The sequence below is a fragment of the Opisthocomus hoazin genome, chromosome 8 (assembly GCF_030867145.1).
Source record: "Opisthocomus hoazin isolate bOpiHoa1 chromosome 8, bOpiHoa1.hap1, whole genome shotgun sequence".
Classification (NCBI taxonomy): domain Eukaryota; kingdom Metazoa; phylum Chordata; class Aves; order Opisthocomiformes; family Opisthocomidae; genus Opisthocomus; species Opisthocomus hoazin.
In genome coordinates this window covers 21,980,245-22,001,628 of record NC_134421.1, presented here as the reverse complement: position 1 = coordinate 22,001,628, position 21,384 = coordinate 21,980,245, and the positions used below count along the sequence as shown (strand labels likewise).

Here is a 21,384-nt window from a genome sequence, read left to right as displayed (position 1 = left end):
TGAGCACTTGGGAGGCCCAGCAAAGGGACATGTCACTGCTCTGGGACTGCCTGCCACAGAGAGGGAGGATTTTGACACAACCTGGCCCAGAGACCTGGCAGTATCATCCCTGGTACTCCAAGTATGGAAAAGTTAAAAAGCAGGTGCCGGTGCCTGGAAAGCAGCGGCTGTTTCACTCTGCCCAGTGATGGTGCCCAGTCTCTGGAGGGAAAGAACCTCTCATGGTAAAATTCACTGGAGACCAAAGGTTTGTCTCCACATGTGCTCAGAACCGCCCTTGTCTCCTGTCCTTTCGGGTACAGACTGAAAAATAAGCTCAGGTTTCCCCTTTTTTGCTGAATCCCCTTTTTGCTGCCCCATTATTTAAAGGGAGAGGCTCCCTGCAACCAAACCACGCTAAAGCCAGTGGAAACCCTGCACAGGGCTTGGGAAGATGGGCTTTCCTGCCAGGAGGGAAAGCTCGGGGGCCAAGCAAAGAGCTGCACCACGCCACAGCCATGGGCAAGGTGGCTGCAGGCAGATGGCATCCCACTGGTGTGCTGCCGCTGCCAGTGCTGCTGCGAGCGGTGAGCCTGATGCCACACTGGCCGGCAGGCACGCATCCCGCTCGGCTCTCACAAATGGTCCCCAGCCGCCCCACACTGAATGGCCGGCTGCTGCAGCTCGGGATTTCTACTTTCCTACATCATTTCATTAACTCCAGCCTGGCTTAATTTACATTTTATTTTTCCCCTAGAAATCATTATTCTTGTTCTTATGAAATACGGCCCCCATGTCTTGCTAAATTCACTGATATAGCGCAAAGAGTTAGGCAGCATCTGGCCATCAGCCCCATCGCCTCTGGCCCCCAGCTGAATGGACTCTCCTTTGCACGCCGCATTTCTGTACAGAGCCTGACAATTTGCATATTCCCAAAGACAGAATGATCAGGAAGATGCTGTTAAAGAGGCTTTTTCCCTACAAAATGCACTTCTACAAAGTGTAGAGATGGGAGTTGAAAATACACTTCCCTAGCTGTGTGCTCACATGTCCTGAGCACTGCTGAACACCAGCCAGGATCTCTCTTTCCTTCTGGCCAGTTTGGGCCTTTGTTTTCTCTCTGTGCAGACACCAGTGGCACAGGATGATTAAAAAAGCCATTTGCAGCCCTCTAATGGGCTGACATCCCAGGCTGTTTTGGGGTTATTCTTGCACATTTTCCTAGGTTCTTTATGGAGTCCCAAGTCCTGCAAGTGACTAAACTCAAATCTCCCGTGACCCACGAGATCCTTGGAGGATCTCAGAGCAATGGAGACATAGCTTCAGTTAAGGACAGCAACAATAAGCTTAAAACCCCAGCTTATTCAGGCCAAAAAAAGGGCAAAATCTGCTAGGCTGCAACAGAGTGTTTCTACAACCCAAAATTAGGGCTCCAAAATAAAAATCACTGAGCATCTTTACCTCCTGTTTGTGTCAGCAAGCATTACAATTCCTCACTGTCTACCAGGGCCAAAGTTGTGAGTAGCAGGACACAATTTACATCTCCTGTACACAGCTAATTTCAGGTAGAACCAGTAGGACTGGTGTCCAAATCCTTAAGGAACAGAGGCAGGCTGAATGCAGTAACAGTGCAAGGCAAAACATTTGAAGGTTTTTCTGCTACAGAAGGCACACAAGATCAATAAAATGCTCAGTAAGACACACGTCCCACCGTAAAAAAGTGGTATGTGATGTTTCAAAAGTTAGAAACACGTTAGAATTTGTTGCTGGAATACAGTCAAGCTGAAAGCATGCCTCTCCTATTAATAGTAACCAGCAACAATAGCTGAGGTCTCCAAGTGATTTATTAGCAGTATTGTGAATAGATGAACACCCAAATAAGTTACTAATTTACGAAAATCTTGTCAAGGAGACTCTGCTTCAGTAAGTCCTTTTGTCCTGCAGCCTGTCTAAATGGGGACACTCAGGCGAGCTAATCTAAATTGACCACAGATTGGAATGTAAAACGAATGAGATAATTGCATTGCTGAGTGGACAGTCACTCTCGCTCACAGTTAAAGAATTAACATCTGCTAAGGGTCCCTTGTCGATGAGCACTTAGCAGTGATCAGATTAGGTTGTAAAGGAAGAAATATTGACACATCCCGAACCATGGGAGGGAAGACAGCCTTTTACACATACTAATAAAATTTGCATTCCTGTCTGAGCATGATGCTGAAAGAGTTTATTTCTGCTTCTTGTTTTGTTTGGCTGGTGAATCCAGTTCTGACTTCCCTCGCTATAACGTGGCTGAAGGGTTACACCCTGGAAAACAGTGGAAATACTCTGGATTTGTAGCACATTTGTACGATCCAGGCTAAAACTTGGCCTTAGCCTTTCTCTTAAAATTCTGATGATATAAGGCCAGCATTTAGAGGATTCTGCCTATGCTAAACAATCAATTAATTCACTAAATTAAGCATGGAGAAAATTTTTAGTGACCCCTCCGCGTGCAGCTGATCAGGGCTGCATACCTGACCCCTCAAACTGGCAGATGCTTGAAGCTTGCGAGAAGCCCGGGTTGGTTGTACCGAGGTTTCCTCCTCCTTCTCGTTTCTCCTTCGCCCATATTGGATGGGCCCTACAGTAGGGGACAGCCTGGCCCTAGGTGCTGAGCGATGAGAGCCCCCGAAAGCAGTGCCAGCCTGCGGGCAGGTTTCTGAACAAGACGCACTGAGTGCCCGGGGATGCCGGGGCAGGAGGCGGTCGCTCACCATCTGCCTCTTTTCCTCTGTTCCTAACAAAGGAGCAGCTCAGATGGGCTGGGCTCCAGGACCCTTACAGAGCAGTCATTGCTTTCCTGGCTGCTGAAAGGTTGGCTCTTCACGTGAGGCCAGACTACAGTCAGACTACTCCGGCAAAAGGCTCAGTTTGGCAAAGTTTCCGAGCACGTGCTGACCTGTGAACTCGTGTTTACTTTCACCGAGAAAACCTGTAAGACCAAACCCAGGGCATCAGTGCAGTGTTCCTGACATCACCTCCGTGCCATACAGCCTTCAACCCATTTCCTCTACAGTCCTGTCCAGATCTGCCCTTTCCTTCCTGATCCCACCATTGGGCTGTTTATCCTTGAGCTGATGCCTTCTTCAGGGTGGAGAACTCAGATGCACCCAAAGCAGAGGATAACCACAGCTGGTGGTTTTGCAACATCAGAGACAGGGAGTAAAGAAGAGCAGAGACCTGTCAAGTCCCTGCCAAGAGGACTCTACCCATCAGTAGACATGCCAAGTGCCACACATGGCGTGTGACATTCCCTTTTCCAGTTCCCACCACTGTAGTGGCACCCAGCTTGGGTGACCGCAGCACGGTGCCACCCTCTGAGCACAGACTGCTCTCCAACACCCTCCACCACACCAATCCCACCACTGCAGAGGGAAGCCCAGAGCCACTCTACTACAGAAGAAAGCTGAAAGGCATCTCCCAGAGCCAGTTCAGCGTCTCTCGTTTCTCCACAAGCTCTGAGCTCTGGGTCTTTGAAACGAACGCAGAGGCTTGGCAGCTTGCTTTCTGCGGTAACATAAATCTCCTCAAAGTCAACATCGTGGCAAAGTTGTGATGAGGAAGGATTTTTGTCATAAGAGCTGAACTAGGCATCTAAAGAATGACTTATGATCATGAGGGCAGAAGAAATGCAAAAAGCCTGGGTTTTTTTTTCCAATAAAAACTGACGGAGATACACCTTTGACTCAAATTAACACATGTGATTTATTAAAAAGAGGTTGTAAGCCCCTGAATACCACAAGCTTCTGCATGCTGCTGCCCTGAAACGGGGCTCCCAAGCACTGGGGCTCCCAAGCACCGTAACACTCGGCAGAAACAGGCAGATCAGCACCGCCTGCTCTTTGCAGAGGGCTAAAGCCAGAAACCGCCAGCGCAAACAGCCACAGGTCCGTGCGGAGTTCCAGTGCCGTGTGAGGTGAGCCACCATCTCCTGCGGCCTCCCCTGAGCTTTGCAAACTGCTCATCCAAGGGGACGGGCAGCAGTGACCGAGCTGCCGGCAGCGTGAACAGACCCCGCCGCCCTGCAAAACCCTGCAAGCCCTGACACCATGCCGGGAAACGCACAGACGGCGTTGAAATGTTTGAAGTGGGAGCAAGTGGTATACAGACGGCGTAATACACAGTTTGGATCATAGGTTACAGTCGTTACATCGCAGTTAAAAAAACCTCTGAAAAAATTAACAAGGAAATCCAGTAGCGCTTGCAGAATTTACCTTGTGCTTTAAAGAAAACTGCGGCAACTGAGCTGTGATTAAATAACACCCTTCAGAGCTGGACATTTCAGTTGACTGCATACTTGAAACCACTGTTTCAAGTGAAATTACTGTTTCCATATGCCTGAAATTAGGTGCTACCAGAAGTGGGAGTGAAGCACAGCATAACTCTAAACGGAACACAAAACTCTGATGTTTCTTTAGGTGAGATACATGTTGCTATTGGCAGTTACAAGTAATTGCTGGAATGTAGCACACTGTAATAAATAAAATGTGATATTTGCTAAGCATGCAGGCTTGCCATCTGGTCACCAGAAAGCTGCTGTTATTACTTTGCAGGTAAAAAGTGGTGTTTAAGTGCAGCGAACTGAAGCGTGCCATACAAATAAAATCTTATAAGCTACAGCCCCTTGGACTCAACATTTGTTTAAAACCTGGAATAATTAAATGATCTTGACTTTTATAGCTTCTTTGCAACAACACAGTCTAAAGCGATGCCAAAAGAAGAGATCCTGCAGAAGCAAGCTTGGTAAATAGCCTGTTTTTGCAGCATGCTACTGCAGATAGATCAAACACCACCACATTCCTTTCCTTCTTGAGATAGGCACTGGCTTCTACCCACCAGACCTCAATCCTACCATCCCCACACATTGCACCAACCTGTAGAGCATCCAGCCCGAGGTCGGGATTTGCACAGGTTCTCGCCAGGCAAGAGTGGTGGGGAGGCACATCACTGGGGTGACAGCAGTGAAAACCGCACTGGGGTGCTAGCTACGTGGGACCCAGCACAAACGAGGAAAACACTGCCCCAAATGACTCCCTGGGCTTCTCACCCCTCGGAAAGATCCCTGGGAAAGCTGGAAAAGGAGCGTGCAAGCCAGAGTGCCCCAGACATGCCTCACTGGCTGGCCCAAGGGCTATACACTTCAGTCCCTGCCCTGTACCACCAGCTGGCACAGCCTTACGATTCAGGCGGTGGGACAGAGAGGCTGGCAGAAGTGCTGAGGGCCTGGAAAATTCCCAGTGGGGTACATCTGTCCTTGCTTTTGCAGGTTCCCACTTCGTAGTCAGCCCTGAATCAAAGCCGCAGAATGGTTTGGGTTGGAAGGGACCTTCAAAGATCATCTAGTCCAAGCCTCTGCCACAGGCAGGGACATCTCCCACCAGATCAGATTGCTCAGAGCCCCGTCCAACCTGGCCACCTGGCATAAACCCTTCTCTGGGTCTGTCTGGCAGGTCTGGAGATCCTTGTTTCTGAGCTGATGAGAGCACGGAGCAGCTTCTGCTCGAGCAGGTCATTGGCTGCCTCCCGAGACACAGCTAAGAGATGCATTTTGGTGAACAGACAGCTCTCGGTATTTCTGCAGAGAGTGGCTTCCGAGACAAAGCATGTCTAGGGGTGACCTCAATGACTGCAAAGGGGTCTGAAAAGGTGATTTTTCTCAGACACGAATGCTGGTCTCAAGGAACCAGGCTTTCACCTCAGAACATGTTACCAGCAGAATCAAAAATGATACAACCCGATTCCCTAATCAAATTTGCTGCTTTCGCTGTGTTAGGTTAGAGGGCAATTTTAAGTTCGACTGAACTTTCAGACCAGCTCATTGAATGAGGCCACTAGAGGGAGCAGCCTTTAAAGTCCAGAGCTGGTCACTGGAGACGCATCCCCACGAGTGGGGACCCCGGCAGGCAGCCCCACGGCCGTGGCTCCCAGGGAAGGCTCTCCAGCACCACGGGACAGGCTGAGGCACTGCAGGGAACAGTATCATTGGGACCACCTCCAAATGCATGATCTATTATCTGCTGTTCCAGATTTTGAAAATAAACTGACTTTTTCACATATATTTTTCCTCTTGGCAAACCTGATGCTTTTCTTCATTTCTTCAAGCTCTTTTCATGTAAGAATTAGTGTGCACAGAAAAAAAAAAAAAAAGACTAGGTATAAGTTTCTTAATTACCCGGCTAATCTCGTTTACAGGAACCATACCTCTGTGTGGTCAGTAGCTATTTTGATCAGTTACGTGCTTACATCTGAGTGAAGGCAGTCATAATCAAAAGTGAATCTGGTGACCATTAATTTTGACATAGTTGCATTTTGGTGAGAGTCAGACGGATTTGCATCACCCCAAAACTACATGACTGAAAGATCTGGATTAGACCGTCAAGAGCGACGTTCCCTTTGGCTTTCCCGAGGAACTGGCAGCACCCGCCTCGTCTGCGGCTGTGCGGGGAGGGGGTTTCGCCCGGTGAGGGGAGAGGAGTTTTTGGAGAAGAGGGGGATTACGCACTCAGCAAAGCGAGGGGCAAGGCGATGCCTAAGCCACCTACACCACCTAGGAACTAATCGCGTTAATTCACCTTGTGAAATTAATGCAATGACAAGGGATGCTGGTGCAGTAAAATAAGAAGCATAAGCGCTGGAGTGGAGAGCGCAGATGGAATGGGGGCTGGGGCGAGGGCTTTCTCTTCCCAGCCCCAGCAGACCTACCTCTCCTCCGGTGCAGGGGAAGGGACTCGAATATCTGGAAGTGCAAATGGCTCCTCTCTGCCTCACGTCATCCTCCAGCCCGAAGGCAGCCGAGCAGTTAGCAGCAAAGTATTTGTAAGGCTTCCACGTCTCGCCGAAGTCCTGGGAGCGCTCCAGCACCATGGCGGCCGGCCGGGGTGACTTGAAGACCAAAATCAAGTGGGTGAAGTAGAAGGCGGTTTCCAGGTCCAGCCGGATGGTCTCGCGTGGGGCGTCCTGGGCCGCCTGCCACCAGGTGCGAGGCAGGCGGAAGGGGGAGTCGGCCATGGCGGCGGCGGGGTGGGCCAGCCCAGCATGGGTCCCGCTGCACCAGCTGCAGGTCGGGCGCTTGCAGCGGCGCTGGGCGTCCTCGGCGTAGGCGCAGAAGGGCTCGGCGGCATGGCGCCCGCAGGCTGTCTCCGTCTGCAGCACCCGCCCGTGCGCCAGGTCGCCCATCCGCGGGTTGCAGGCCTTCTCGCAGGGGCTGCCCGCTCCCACCGCACTGCCCAGACCTGCAAGGCAGAGAGCGGGGGTTGACACTGGCTCCCGTCGGGAGTGGATGTGCCCCGCGGCACGCTTTTCAGGGGTGCTGACCCTGCCAAGGCCACACGCTGCTGGTACCCGCTGAGCCCCAGAGCTGCTTGGCTCTCCCCTCCGTGGAGCTCAGTGCGTCTACAACAGCAAAACAAACCCCAGCACCCTCAGGGGTTCCTTGCACTTGGGAAACCCCGACCAAGAGCTGCAGAGCAGAGCATGGGAGGAGAGACGCCTCCACCTCGCCCACCTGCCCTGAGGGACCCAGAGCAGGGCTGAGGCTTTGGGGGCAGTGACCACGGCCATGCCACCCCTGGCCCGAGCCTCAGAGAGGATCCAGGTGGTCCTGGGGAAGGGGAGGAAAGCACAAGAAAGACGGGCTGCTGGCGACACCAGGGCGACCACAGCAGCGTGCCAGCAGGAGGCCAGGAGATGGCCGCGGGGGACAGCATTGCTGTGCCCCAGCTCACCCGGCAGCACATCGGGCGCCGGGGCTGCGAGAGCTGGTCGGAATATCTCCTGCCACCAACAACCTCAAATCTTCACCCTCTTCCCCACACCTCCATCCTGACCCCAAATCTCCCCACAGTCCCAAACTGCTGCCAAGGTCGGGGTTGAACCGAAGCACCGCTGGAGTTTGGGACAGCTGTCACTGATGTGTGTAAGGGTGGTGGTGGGGGAAATAATCCTTGGTTGAAATGGTGCTGGCAAGCTGCCTTGCAGCTGAGGCTCTGTGGGTTTTTTTCAAGTTCCTCTGGCAGACTTGTCGATTTAAAAATCCACAGTTAAAGTGTCAAAGAAAAATAAAATCACCATGGGGTTTCGTATGAAACCATCTGCAATGTAACCCTCTTGGTGCAGGAACGTTTGATCAAGGGCTCTCCACCTCTTTATTAATAAAGGTAACAGTAGGTCAAGGCTGTATTTGATGAACCATAACAGTTTAACATAAAAAAAAGAAAAAGGCTCTGATGACTTGGACGTGGGCAGCCAAACCATCTGAGGTGCATAATGTCTTGTCACTGGGCCAGTCGTACATAGCTTCGTGCACCAATTATTGTGGCTGCTTCCTGGCATTTTTGTTATGTCCAAAGGTTGTTTCAGTTAAGCATCCAATAAATCTTTTATTTGTGGTTTATTCAGCTTTTGTCTACAGTGTCATAGTTGCAATTAAGCTATAGTATGCACTCGCAGAGGCTAAGCCTTCAGAGCCTGACAGCGTTCCCCACTCCTGCTCCTCAAGAAACAACTTGGAAAGAAAACATTTCGACCACCAAAAGTCTATGCAGGTTTTCTACAACAACTATTCAGAACAGATGTGCACCGCTGCTTGTTATGCTCCCGTTACAAAGCACCTCTGAAGCCAGCCTCTGGATTTCGCCGGCTAAGCAGTCTTGGGAAATTTTTAGTGAACAAGAAACGCTCAGACAAGCTAGCTTCCTACGGGGACCTGGTAAAACTGTGTCTGAGATGATCTATACCAACTGTGCAGAATACATCTACTCTAGAAAAGTAAACAAATATAACTGCAAAATTAATGTAGTATCACTTACATCTCCTGAACATACTTTTCAAAGTGCTGTATAAACATTAACTAACCTACGCAGCTCTCCTGAGGGGTAGATAAGTAAGTGTTATTATCATATTATCAGTCAGGCTTGCCACATGTTTGCCTAATTTATGTCTTTGGCTGCTTTCCTGGATTCTTTGACTACGTGCAACACAGCGCAGCTAGCCGCTACACAAACAGTCGAACATTTACTGCGGTTCCCTCCGTCGCGGGATTGGAAAGCAGATTCGGGAAGAGGCAAAAAGAGCAGGGCTCCGTCAACACGCTGCGACAGGTTGAGATCGTTGGTTTTGTTCATCAGGTCCTTCTGTTTTTTGCACAGCACTGATTACTGCCCCCGGGGAGGCAGTGGAGGAGGACCTGGTCAGTGGGAGGTTTCCTGGTGACTGTGGTGGTGCCAGGGCTCGGTGTGGCAGGGGCAAGGCTCTGCCTGAGCCTGGTCAGGAGGGGTTGGCTACCAAATTTCCGTATGAGACCCTGGGAGCTGAGAGTGTTTGATTGCCCCCGGCTCCTGGTATGCTCCAGCCCCGGCCATGCACGGTCACTGAGTGCGGTTGTCTTCAGGCCAGGCACGGAGGGTCCCTCCCTCACCTGGGGTCAGGTCTGGAGCCAGGGATCTGAGCAATGCTGCTGGCACGCAGACCCCGCTTCCCGTCCCGGAGCGAGCAGGGGGAGAGGAAACCCCCTCCGAAAGGGTGTTTGTTTGCACTTCAGCTGGCAAGAGCTGCGCGACGGATGCAGAGCACCGCGTGTTACGACAAGTGACAGCTTTCCAGCGTAGAGCTGCCCTCCACAGGAACCCGGCAAAGGGACAAACGAGACCGTAAAGATCTCCACGACCCCTCTGCCCCAGCCCTGGCCCAGGCGCTTTTCCCGGCTTGCCCCCAGCGACCCTGCCCAGCCGGACAGCCCCATCCCGCACCGGGACCTCCAGCGGGGAGCCGGGGCGCGCAGCGAGCTCCGTGACTCACCTGCGACACGGCCACGGAACACCACACGCTTCCCGCTGCGGCGTCCTGGCCACGCTCGCCTGCTGGTTTTTCATTGCTACCCCGCGCCGCAGTGAGGGGTTTGGCTCCCGTCTGGGCTTTGCTTCTTGCGAACGGAGAGAGCCGGCCGGCGCCCGGCCGAGGAGGCGCCGCGCAACCTGCGGCCGCCCCTGCCGCGGGACCCCGCTGCGGGCAGGGCTGTGCTGCGGAAGGGGGCTTCGGCAGCCCCGCCCGCCCCGCTCCGCACCCCGCAGCCCCAAACCGCCTTGCCCCCCCCCCCATCCCCGCGCCCCGCCGCACCCCCCGGCTCCCCGCGCCGAGATCTCCCGGCCCCGCCGCCCCTCCGGGCCGCGGCTCCCCCCGGCGCGACAGGACCCCGCACCGCGCGCGCACAGACGCGCGCATCACGCCTGTGCGACGGGCCGGGCGGCGAGCGCGCGCCGCCCTGCGAGGCCCCGCACCCGCCCCGCGCGCCCGCGACCCACCTGCAGCGGCGGCGCCCAGCAGCAGCGCCAGCCACGTCCCGCGCCCCATGGCCGCGCGCCCCGACGCCCTGCGGCGCCGCCGGCCCCCGCGCGCGGCATCAGCGCCCCGCGTGGCACCGGCGGGCGGGCGCGCGCCGCCCCGCCGCCCGCCGCCCTCCGCGCCGCCCGCCGCCCCGCGCGCCCCGCCGCCGCCCGCCCCCGCGCCCCGCCCCGCTCCGCGCTGCCCCCCCTCCCCCCCCGCGGGGGGCGGTTGCCGGTGCGTGGCGAGGCGCGGTACTGCAGCGCGGCCCACCCTCCGCCCCGCCCCGGCCCCTCGGCCGGTCCCGCCCCGCACCGGCCCCCCGCCAGCCGCCGGCCCCGAGCCCCGGCCGCGCCGTCGGGGCGGAGAGCAGGGAACCAACGGGTTGAAAGGCGGTCGTGCTCCGGTTCGGCACCGCGACCCGACCGGCCGCCGGCCAAACCCCGCGCTGCCCGGGGCTGCGGAGACGCTTCCGCCGGCTCCTTCCCGGCGGTGGGAGGACGGAGCCACGCGAACGCAAGCGGCTTTCCCGCCGCCGAGCTCCCCGCCTTTAACAGCCGCCGGGTCCCGCGCGGCCCGGCAGCACCGCTCCCCGCACCGCGGCGGCAGCCCGGGGCTCCCGCACGGGCGGAGGACGCGGTCCCGCCGGTTTCCCGCCGCCGCCTCACCGGGCCTGTCCCGGCGGGGGGACGCGGGGCGGAGCGCTCCCGCGCAGCCCCTTTTCCCTCGTACGCGAATTTAGCCGGGAGGCGAGGTTACGAAACGCCCGGGGCCTCTTCCCCTGCGCGCCCGGACTAACGGCGACGACCCACGAGCGGCTCTGGGTTTGTGAAACCCAGCGCGACGGTGTCTTCAGGCCCGCCGCGCCGCCTTCTGCAACGCCTTTCCAGAACGCCACGCGTCCCGGGCCGCGCAAGGGGACATCGTCACCAGAACGGCCCCGGAGAGGTGCTGAGTCCACAGTCCACCGACAGTGGCCGAACATTGACCCACGGGGCGGTGTTCTCTCCGTCTCTGCACCCTGGAAGGTCCACGTGGGCTGAGCTTCGCCACCTTTCTAACTTCTCGGCGCTGACCTACGCACCGTGGAGAAGCATTTCGGCTCATGTTGTCATCTTCTCTGCCCTCCAGATGAGCGCGTCTCGACAGGGACACCCAGCCCCCCGGCACCCGCCAAGCCCCCATGGCTGCTCGCAAGTTGCTCGGAGGCTTGTCCTGCAGCCCAGGCTGCGCCCACGCTCCGAAGCCTCCTCACCGCCGCGCCCGCGGAGGGAAAGGATGTTCTGGCTCATGGAAGGGTGGTGCGCGGCTGAGGAATCACACGGGGGTTCGCGTTGTTACGGCCGAGTTGCAGCAGTTGCATCACGCGGGGTGAGCAGAGTGAAAGTGCAAGCCATGGGCGAGGAATTTGTCCCCATCGTAACTCCTCGCTCATAGTTCCTCCCACGTTGAAAGGGCCAGGTCGTAAGTCTGCTGTGGGGTGAGAAGTCTGGGCGGACCTGAGCAAGGTGCTCAAAAAACGTGCAGATGTGGCACTTCGGGACATGGTTTAGCAGGCACGGTGGTGATGGGCTGACGGTTGGACTCGATGATCTCGGAGGTCTTTTCCAACCTTAATGACTCTAGAAGAGCTCACACCACTGTGTCAACCCCTTTGGTGTCAGGAGCACAGGGCAGGTTGAGGTCCATGAGGAGGAGAAGCAATCGTCTGGAAAGGAGCAGGAAGGGCTGGCTGGGGCAGAGGACGGCTCTGCAGAAATCCCTGGGGCAGGAGGGAAGGAGATGATCCGGACTGAACAACTGCGGAACAAAATCCTCAGGGAGGAGACGGATGGTGGCATTGGTGGCTGGAGAAGAAGAGAGCAACCAGGCTCGGGGTTGAGTTAGAAATGAGAGGGAAAAGCAGCGGCCAGTGAGGGAAAACGGGAGAGAGCCAACACGGTGGGTAAGGAATCGCTGGGATAGGTGAGAGCGTGTGGTCAGGACACGCTTGTGGCAGGGGCGGGAGGTCTGATACTGCTGAAACAGATCCATCGCGTAGAAAACTGGGGAGAATCATAGAATCATGGAGTCGTAGAATACCAGGCTGGAAAGGACCTCAAGGATCATCTGGTCCAAGCTTTCTTGGCAAAAGCATGGTCTAGACAAGATGGCCCAGAACCCTGTCCAGCTGAATCTTAAAAGTGTCCAGCGTTGGGGAATCCACCACTTCCCCGTAGAGATCATTCCAATGGCTGATTGCTCCCACTGTGAAAAATTTTCCCTTTGTGTCCAGTCAGAATCTCCCCAGGATTAACTTGTACCCATTACCCCTCGTCTTCTCCATGTGACTCCTCGCAAAAAGGGAGTCTCCATCTTTGTATTCAGCCTTCAAACACTGACCAGGGTTAATGGTGATAAGGTCTCCCCTAAGTCTTCTTTGCTCAGCAAGTCTCCTTTTCTCAAGGCTGAACAAACCCAGTTCTCTCGGCTTTTCCTCATACGGCAGGCTTCCCGGCCCTTTGATCATCAATAAGAGCAAAGAGTAACTTTCAGGTAACCCCAGGTAGGACATCCAAAAGTCAGCTGGAGAATGCAAATACGAAGAGCTGCTGAGCTGCCCGCACCTTCGTGGCAGAAGCCTGCTCCTCTGCGATGCTGCTGGCTCACATGTCTTGGGCTTCATAAGCCAAATAACTGGGTTGCGCTTTCTTTCCTGCCTACCAGCTCTGCGACCTGATAAAAGCTGTTGGCTCTTCCCAGAGGAATTTGTTTCACTTGTTGGAGGCCACACAGCCTGCAGGTCTGTCCACGGGCAGCTCAGATCCCCCCCCCAGCCCCTTGAGGCTCTCGGTCGCCCCGTGGGACCTGCACAAACACGCGTCCACGAGCACAGCCGAGCTGGTGGCTCAGCAGATGCTCCCTGGGGAGCTGTGCACGGCCACAAGCTGTGGGCATCTTCCCAGTTCGGGCATGGCTGCCTGCTGCTTCGCGGGGCTGGTGGGGTCCAACAGGGAGTAGGAAGCGCACAAAGAGGTTTCAGCACAGTTTTATTTTCTTTCTCTGTCAGTGTTGCCTCTTGAGGTGCTGGAGGAGAAAATCACATAGTTACGAGGAGGAGAGCCTTCACCTCTCCCCAAACTTTCTTTGGGATCACGGGCTTTTGGGTTCATACCGTACTGCTGGTTAAGGAACAGCAAGAGATGTTTCCAGCTGTCATCCCTGCAATGTGGTTGCAGGTAGCCAGGTTGATGGAAAAGCCCAGAAATGCGAAGGTCATCTGCCTTTGTCTGGTGTTTGCATTTCTCCATTACTCAAGAAGTGTTAAAAGAGCGATGATGTTCCCTGAATATAGGTGTCCTGGTAAGTCAGAGGGGAATAAGCAGGAGTGACAGGTGTGGGGGAACCTGGAGGAAGGAGCAGAGCCTGCTGCCTTGGCAGAGGTTCCCGAGGGCATGATGCCATCGCTGGGGAAAGGCAGCAGAAGCCCTTTAGTCTTTTCCATCAGGGTGAAATCCTGGCCCCTGAATCGGGTGATGAGAGAGGATCCTCAGCGAATCTCTTCCCCCAAGCCCCCGGGCAAGGTAGGGATGAGCCAAGATGAACATTTTCATGTCAGCGTGTGAAGCTGATTTTAGAAGCAGACCATGGGGGGAATACCTCACCTACCGCTCAGTCAGAGCCGCCTGGCTTAGCCTTTTGTCATAAAAATCTCAAAAATTCAGAAGATCACATTTACTTTTTAACTAGAGGCTTGTTCAAAGATCACCACTTTCTCTACTGGCATCCGTGTGAGTACGCAGATCTCCCGTTACAGTTTGACAGGAGGCCCGTGGGGCCGACGCAGTCCTTCAGACACGCCTGACGATTTGAAGTGGTGCCACACGTGCCATCTTGCGCCTGCCCGTGCGCCCGCTGCTCCTCCATGGACTGGGCTTGGTTCTGTGTGGGGAGTGAAGGTGAAGGTGGTGCCCAAAGGGCGCATCGCCCCTCGACGGGAAGGTGAGAGGCCGGATCAGAGCGCTTTCCGACGAGGAGCGTCACTGCAGGGCAGCAATTCCAGCTGAACAGTTACCGTCGCGCTTTAGCTCTAGGGATGCCTCTTTTTAGTTTGTTAGGTTTCATGGAGAGGCCCTTTCAGGTGTCCTCCGGGCAGGACTGGATGTATCTCGCGCACTGCTCAGCAACAGGCTGCTGGTGGGACAGATGGCGGCAAAAGGATCCCCTGCTCACGCTGGTGCAAAGTGTATTGTGTTGCGCAAGAAGAACCGCCACGCTCCTGTACAGAGTCCTTCCCCATGGCAGCTATGCCTCCTCCATATCACAGAATCACAGAATCACAGAATAGTAGGGGTTGGAAGGGACCTCTGTGGGTCATCTAGTCCAACCCCCCCGCCGAAGCAGGGTCACCTACAGCAGGTTGCACAGGACCTTGTCCAGGCGGGTCTTGAATATCTCCAGAGAAGGAGACTCCACAACCTCCCTGGGCAGCCTGTTCCAGTGCTCCGTCACCCTCAGAGAGAAGAAGTTCCTCCTCATGTTCAGACGGAACTTCCTGTGCCTCAGTTTGTGCCCATTACCCCTTGTCCTGTCACTGGGCACCACTGAAAAGAGCTTGGCCCCATCCTCCTGACACCCACCCTTCAGATATTTGTAGGCATTTATAAGGTCCCCTCGCAGCCTTCTCTTCTTCAGGCTGAACAAGCCCAGTTCCCTCAACCTCTCCTCGTAGTGGAGATGTTCCAGTCCCCTCACCATCCTTGTAGCCCTCCGCTGGACTCTCTCCAGTAGCTCTTCATCCTTCTTGAACTGGGGAGCCCAGAACTGGACACAGTACTCCAGATGAGGCCTCACCAGGGTAGTGTAGAGGGGAAGGAGAACCTCCCTCGTCCTGCTGGCCACACTCTTCTTGATGCACCCCAGGATCCCATTGGCCTTCTTGGCAGCCAGGGCACACTGCTGGCTCATGGTTAACCTGTCGTCCACCAGGACACCCAGGTCCCTCTCCGCAGAGCTGCTCTCCAGCAGGTCCACCCCAAGCCTGTACTGGTGCATGAGGTTGTTCCTCCCCAGGTGCAGGACCCTGCACTTGCCCTTGTTGAACCTCATCAGGTTCCTCTCTGCCCAGCTTTCCAGCCTATCCAGGTCACGCTGAATGGCAGCACAGCCTTCTGGTGTATCTACCACACCTCCCAGTTTGGTGTCGTCAGCAAACTTGCTGAGGGTACATTCTAACTCTTCATCCAGGTCGTTGATGAAGAAGTTAAACAAGACTGGGCCCAGTACTGACCCCTGGGGGACACCACTTGTCACCAGCCTCCAACTAGACTCAGCGCCGCTGATGACAACCCTCTGAGTTCTGCCATTCAGCCAGTTCTCTATCCACTTCACCGACCACTCATCCAGCCCACACTTCCTCAGCTTCCCCAGGAGGATATCATGGGAGACTGTGTCGAAAGCCTTGCTGAAGTCAAGGTAGATAACATCCACAGCTCTCCCTTCGTCTACCCAGCCAGTCATGTCATCGTAGAAAGCTATCAGATTGGTCAGGCATGATTTCCCCTTGGTGAATCCATGCTGACTACTCCTGATAACCTTCTTTTCCTCCACTTGCTTGGTGATGGCCTCCAGGATAAGCTGCTCCATCACCTTTCCCGGGATGGAGGTGAGGCTGACCGGCCTGTAGTTCCCTGGGTCCTCCTTCTTGCCCTTTTTGAAGATTGGAGTGACATTGGCCTTTCTCCAGTCCTCGGGCACCTCTCCAGTCCTCCAGGACCTCTCAAAGATGATGGAGAGTGGCTCAGCAATGACATCCGCCAGCTCCCTCAGCACTCGTGGGTGCATTCCATCGGGGCCCATGGATTTGTGGACATCCAGATCGCTTAAGCGATCCCTCACACAGTCCTCCTCGACCAAGGGAAAGTCGTCCTCTCTGTAGGCTTCTTCTCTTACCTCCCGGGCCTGGGATTCCTGAGGGCCAGTCTTAGCACTGAAGACTGAAGCGAAGAAGGCATTCATTAGCTCTGCCTTCTCCGCATCCTCCGTCACCAGGACACCCGCCTCATTCAGCAGCGGCCCCACGTTGTCCCTAGCCTTCCTTTTGCTGCTCCTTTTTCACTGACCTGTTTTGCCTTTTCCCAATGTTTTGGGTCACCAGCATAACGTATGGAGTGACGTGGTGCTGGGCTTTGGCTCTACCACGCGGGAGATGGTGATGCTACTGTCTCTACCAGGGATCTGCTGGATTAGCAGCCCTTTTGACTTCAATTCGACTCGCCCAGTTCTGGTGGCTGTTACTGTTTTCAAGAGATGATCCACTCCTCTAGCCATAAACAGAGGTTAACGTACTGCATACGCATTTAAACGTGTTAAAAGAGCTTTGTTATACAGAATTGAAATTTGTTTGTCTCCAGAAAAAACACAATCTTGATTCGACGTCCATGGAAATCAATGGCTCTTGACATCTGATCAGTGGATTTTGGAAGGGGTCTGAAGCCACCTCCCTCTTGTCTGTTTTGGCACCACATCTTTAATTCTTTCCATTAAACCCCATTGTTAAGTCTTGCACTTTCCCACTTTTTTGCAAATGACTGAAAATATTCCAACAGTCATCAAATGAGCAATTAAAACATTTCCCTGGCTCATCGTATTTTGAAACATCTTGATTTCTAAGTTTTCTGTATGAAAATAAACCAAAGGATAATCCAGAGCAATAATTACTGATTAAAGCTTCATATTCCCTTGTTTAAGTTCCTGTTAAAGCTGAGTCCTGAGATAAGGCAGCACTGTACAGACAACTGGAGAAAATAAGGCAACCAAAGTGCCCTGACTTTTCCCTGTAGCCAGCGATCAACTTTCTGAAGCCAAGTGTTTTGCATGCCAGACCAGCGTGAACACAAGAATGAGAGCACTTTCACGGGATTTAGTAACTGGAAGTCAAGTCACAGAAGCATTGTGGCAATGACAGCACTGCTCTTCAGAAGTCTGAAATGAAGACGGAAAGGACCCTATTTCTGCCCACCGTGGGGGAAAATGTAACAGGTCAGTAGGGAACCCGAAAAAGAGCAGAAGAAGAAACCCTGGAGCTGCTCACTGTGGTTCATTTTATACAGGGGCAAAGCTGAGGCCATCGCAGTCTTTGGGCAGACTTCTGCACTTTGCGTCTAGCGATAAATCCCTTTATTAAGCACAGACAAACCTGTTTACTATGTCACCCGGTAAAGATGTGAATCCTTTTCCCTCTGGTTATAGCATCGGTCCTTTTAGTGCACAAAAGGGTCTCCCCGCATGACTCCAAGGGACCCCTGTGCTCCAGCAAGGGCTCAACCCCTGGTCATGAAGTCAGGCATCGCTCCCACTTACAGTCCTCTCTTGGGATTCGTGGGAGGGACGAGAGGGTTAAGGCTTGTTCTGGTGTCCAAGAGGTCCACTACCTGCTGCACTTCTCTGGCTAACAGCACCCAAACGCCTTCTGACGGGGATTTGTTCCAGGAAGGAAGGTCAGCCCCTGAGCCCAGTGCCGCAGCGGACTGCCTGGCAGCACACAGGCTTGGGTCCAGGTGCGTTAGATTCTGTGCATCCACTGCTAAAAAAACAACCCAAACCCCAACTTACAACAATACCTTTCAAAGGTTCTGCTGTCTTTCTGGAAGTAAGGGGTGAGTTGGCATTTTATTCTCCAAACCGTAGTAGCTCGAAAACCACATCAATTATTTTTCACGTGCAGCAGGTTTTTATCCACAAGCCATAGCTGCAGGTATTTTGAGAGGTTTTTTTCCTCCCTCTCTCTCCCTCACTTCCTACCATCCACTTTGGACAAGCAGGAATGAAGGGGAACCAGCTAATCTGCCCATGTTCCATTTACTGGGGATTCAGGAGGGAAAAAAAGCGAAGCAAAAGAGAGAAAGAGATGGGGAGGACTTGCCAAAGCAAGAAAAGTGTTGGCAGGCAGTCAGCGTAATTTCTTGCAATAGGACATGCACTTGCCGGATTATTGCTGTCACCATTTTCTTAGTTCCCACGTAACCTCTGCCCCTCCTCCTTCCCTCTTTTCCTGGGTAATTGATATGTAGATATTAAGACAATGATGAAATTTAAATGCCATAGAAACTCACAGCATTGACGCTTTCTACATCAATTCTCCTCTCCATCCTGCACGCTCCAAATTACTAGGAGGATTAACGTGCCAGCTGTTTCCTGAATGCCACCTCTGCCAACTCCATCACGTAGTCGGCAGAAAGCCTCTGAAACGCTCCTGGCAGCCAGGGACAGCAGCCAGGGCGTTGAGGGGCAGCCGGGCGGTGAGGCAGCCATCCATGGCCAGCAGCGTTGGGGCTGGCGGTGGGACGAGGCCGGGCACAGCCCTCCCGGGCCCTCGCTGGCTCTTGTTTCAGCCCTGGCGCCCGGCCCGAAAGCTGGGAGCAGGGTGCCAGAGGGCAGCCCAGCAGCCGGCAGCGGCCGCAGTGGTGGGATGTGGGGCTGGCAGGAGTGAGCTGGGGGGCAGAGAGAGAAGGGCTAGGTGAGGATGCCTGCTGTCACCTCTCCGTTGCCTGTCGAGCTATGTGGGGAGCTTGTCCGGACGCTGCCCTGTGCTGGAAAGCCACCCAGATCAGCAGGGTCAGCACATCTTTCATTTCTGAGAAACGCCGGGGCGGCCATGGAGTACTGCAGCCTGTTTCTCAGTTCCTGATGGGGGAATGACTCTCAGCATTGCTCTGCCTTACCACGGACGTAAGGTGAGCCAAATCCCCAAAGATGGGGTTCAGGGTGACCAAGGGAGGTGTCCTCTGCCCGCTGGTGTTAATACATGTGTGGAGACAGAAAATGCCCTGCCGTGCTCCCCTCCGTGGCTTCTCCAGTGGGAGAGGAGGGCAGGACAGTCGTGTTTGCTCCTGCCTCTCAATGGGGCATCTGCCAGCAGGGCCGAGTTGTAGGACCTCAGGTTTATGGGTATACAGAAGTTGCTGGGGCTGTGTCATCCCCTTTGGCATCTGCTTTTTGCCTTTTGGTTCAGTCCCTGAGCCTCATCCTTCCATCATCTGCCTCACCTCTGGGCTGCCAACCATGCTGGGTGCCCTGGGGACTGTCACGGCATCCATCTCTTCCACGGTGACCTGATCGATGGGAATTTGGTGCCAAAGTGCATGCACAAGCCTATTGCAGTGCACCTCACAGAAAGGTGATTAAGCAGAGACAGTCACAGGGATTCTCACATGCAAACACAGAATGAATTTAGAAAATGGGCTTAAAATGTGACTTCCTAAGATAGGAGTAGGCACTGGACAGTCAGGGCTTCCTCCAACACAGTGATTCGCTGCTGAACCTGCCGCCCCAGCAGTGACTGTTTGAGAACCACATTACATTTGAATTAATTGAAGTTTAATAGCCTTCAGTTACAATCACTACTCGTGCAGAGGAAAGATGGTATGAGTAGAAAGCAAGACTGGAAAAATGTGCCTCTGTCTGCCTGATCAACAGTATGAGCAATGAAAATCTGACAAACTGAGTTTAGAAATGCTCAAAGAAGCATTTGGCAGTGGTTTCACGGCAAACTGGGAGAAAGTTAGGTGGTTCTAAGTCACCCCCTTCAGGCGTTACAGGTCAATTTAAATAACGGCATTTTATCAAACATGGCAATAAAGGCACCATTTAGAGAAAGTAGGCTATTGTTTTGTGATCTCATTGGACTCCATTGAAAAAGAAACAGAAATGGCTCTCAGACAACATGTGGAAAAACTTTAACTAAATGATGGCACCTCGAATGAGCTGTTGGAATAGGAAGCTCCTCCCTGGGTCTAAGAGGTACCGTAAGCATTGGTCCCCTCTTGAGCCTGAGACCCTTTAGAAAGCAATGCAGGGGCTCCCACCCCACCTGCCCACCAGACTTGCTGCAGGGCGTGATGTGGAGCCTCTGAAGGCGGGCAGAGCCCCACGTAGAAGTGATGGGGAGTTTGTGCTGGCAAACCAGCAGCAAAGATGGAAGGAGCCATGGTGCTGAGGGTGACAGCATGGCCAGACAGGGCAGGGACATAACCAGCTGCCCTCCTCTTTCCCCCCTGTGTAGCGAAGACTCCACAAAAGTACGACAAAAATGATGTCTGGCCTGTGCTAGTGGGAAAGCTCTCCTGACAGAGAAGTGTGTTGCAGAAGGTCTGTTTTCCCTCCTTTCTTTGAAGAACACAGAATTTGCAGCTAGGATACCAGGAAGAACCCAAAGGAGCCAGAGCCCTGGCTCAGAGGAGGATACCAGTCCTGTCACAGAAAGGTTTTTTCTTCTAACAATTGTACCTATGCTGGCATGAAAGTCTGGCCTCTGAGTAGCCATAAGCACAGTGGACTTTGCATCCTGCCACCATCTTTGCCAGTGGCTGTTTCATGGAGAGATGCTCTGGGAATGCATGTGACGGCTTCCTGGGAGATGCAGTGCGTGGCTAGGTAAGTGGGGTCCTACTGGTGTCCTGCTCTGGCTGTTTCGCAGGCAGTATTTGCAGGCTCACAACATGGATTTCAGGTTAATCTGGTTCAGAGGAAGCCTCCAGGCCATCCCTCAGAATGTCAACCCAACCAGTGCACATCACTCATACCTCCCAGTACCACTGAGGAGCAGGCATGTGCTGGACACAACATAGAACAGCCTAAAAACTTCTCTGTTGAACAAGACGCTGGCATGACAGTAATAGCAGTCGTTGCACATGGATTGCTGATCTCAGCATGCCAGAAACAGCAGAAAGGTTTGATGGTGGTTGACGGTGGCACCTTGCCGTCGGGGCTTTCAGTCACACTGCAGTGTCCCCATTATCAGGCACCAAAAATGAGCACATGCAGTGTAAATACTCGCAATCTGCACCCACCCTCTTGGCACGTCTGGTGAGGCATGCGAAAACCAGCCGCTGAAAGTCAAGCCGAGCCGGAAAACCTCAGCCTTTCTCCTTGTCCACTTCTTGCGTGCTTTACTTTTTTACTAGTGAGAATTGTGTGATAATTTCTTTGGCTTTGAATTCTCTTTGGGGCATCAGTTTGGCCACACAGTCACTTTTACCAGTCCCAGCATTGTTACCTGTGCGGTCTGCT

The 21,384-nt window shown here is 53.9% G+C and overlaps 1 protein-coding gene across 2 annotated transcripts in view; it reads right to left on the bottom strand.

Annotated features, from left to right (window-relative positions):
* NTN4 (netrin 4) overlaps positions 1 to 10,391 on the bottom strand; it is a 48,923-nt gene extending 38,532 nt beyond the window's left edge. Inside the window, exons 1-2 of one of the 2 annotated variants that reach the window (XM_075428768.1) lie at positions 10,317 to 10,391; positions 6,721 to 7,250 (exon numbers count right to left, since the gene is read on the bottom strand). In XM_075428768.1, the coding sequence (XP_075284883.1) occupies positions 6,721 to 7,250; positions 10,317 to 10,365 (579 nt within the window). In that variant the 5' untranslated portion in view covers positions 10,366 to 10,391. Of the gene's footprint in view, positions 1 to 6,720; positions 7,251 to 9,813; positions 10,016 to 10,316 lie in introns of those variants that run through there. The other variant, XM_075428769.1, reaches the window with a different exon arrangement.
* Between the last annotated feature and the right edge of the window lie 10,993 nt (positions 10,392 to 21,384).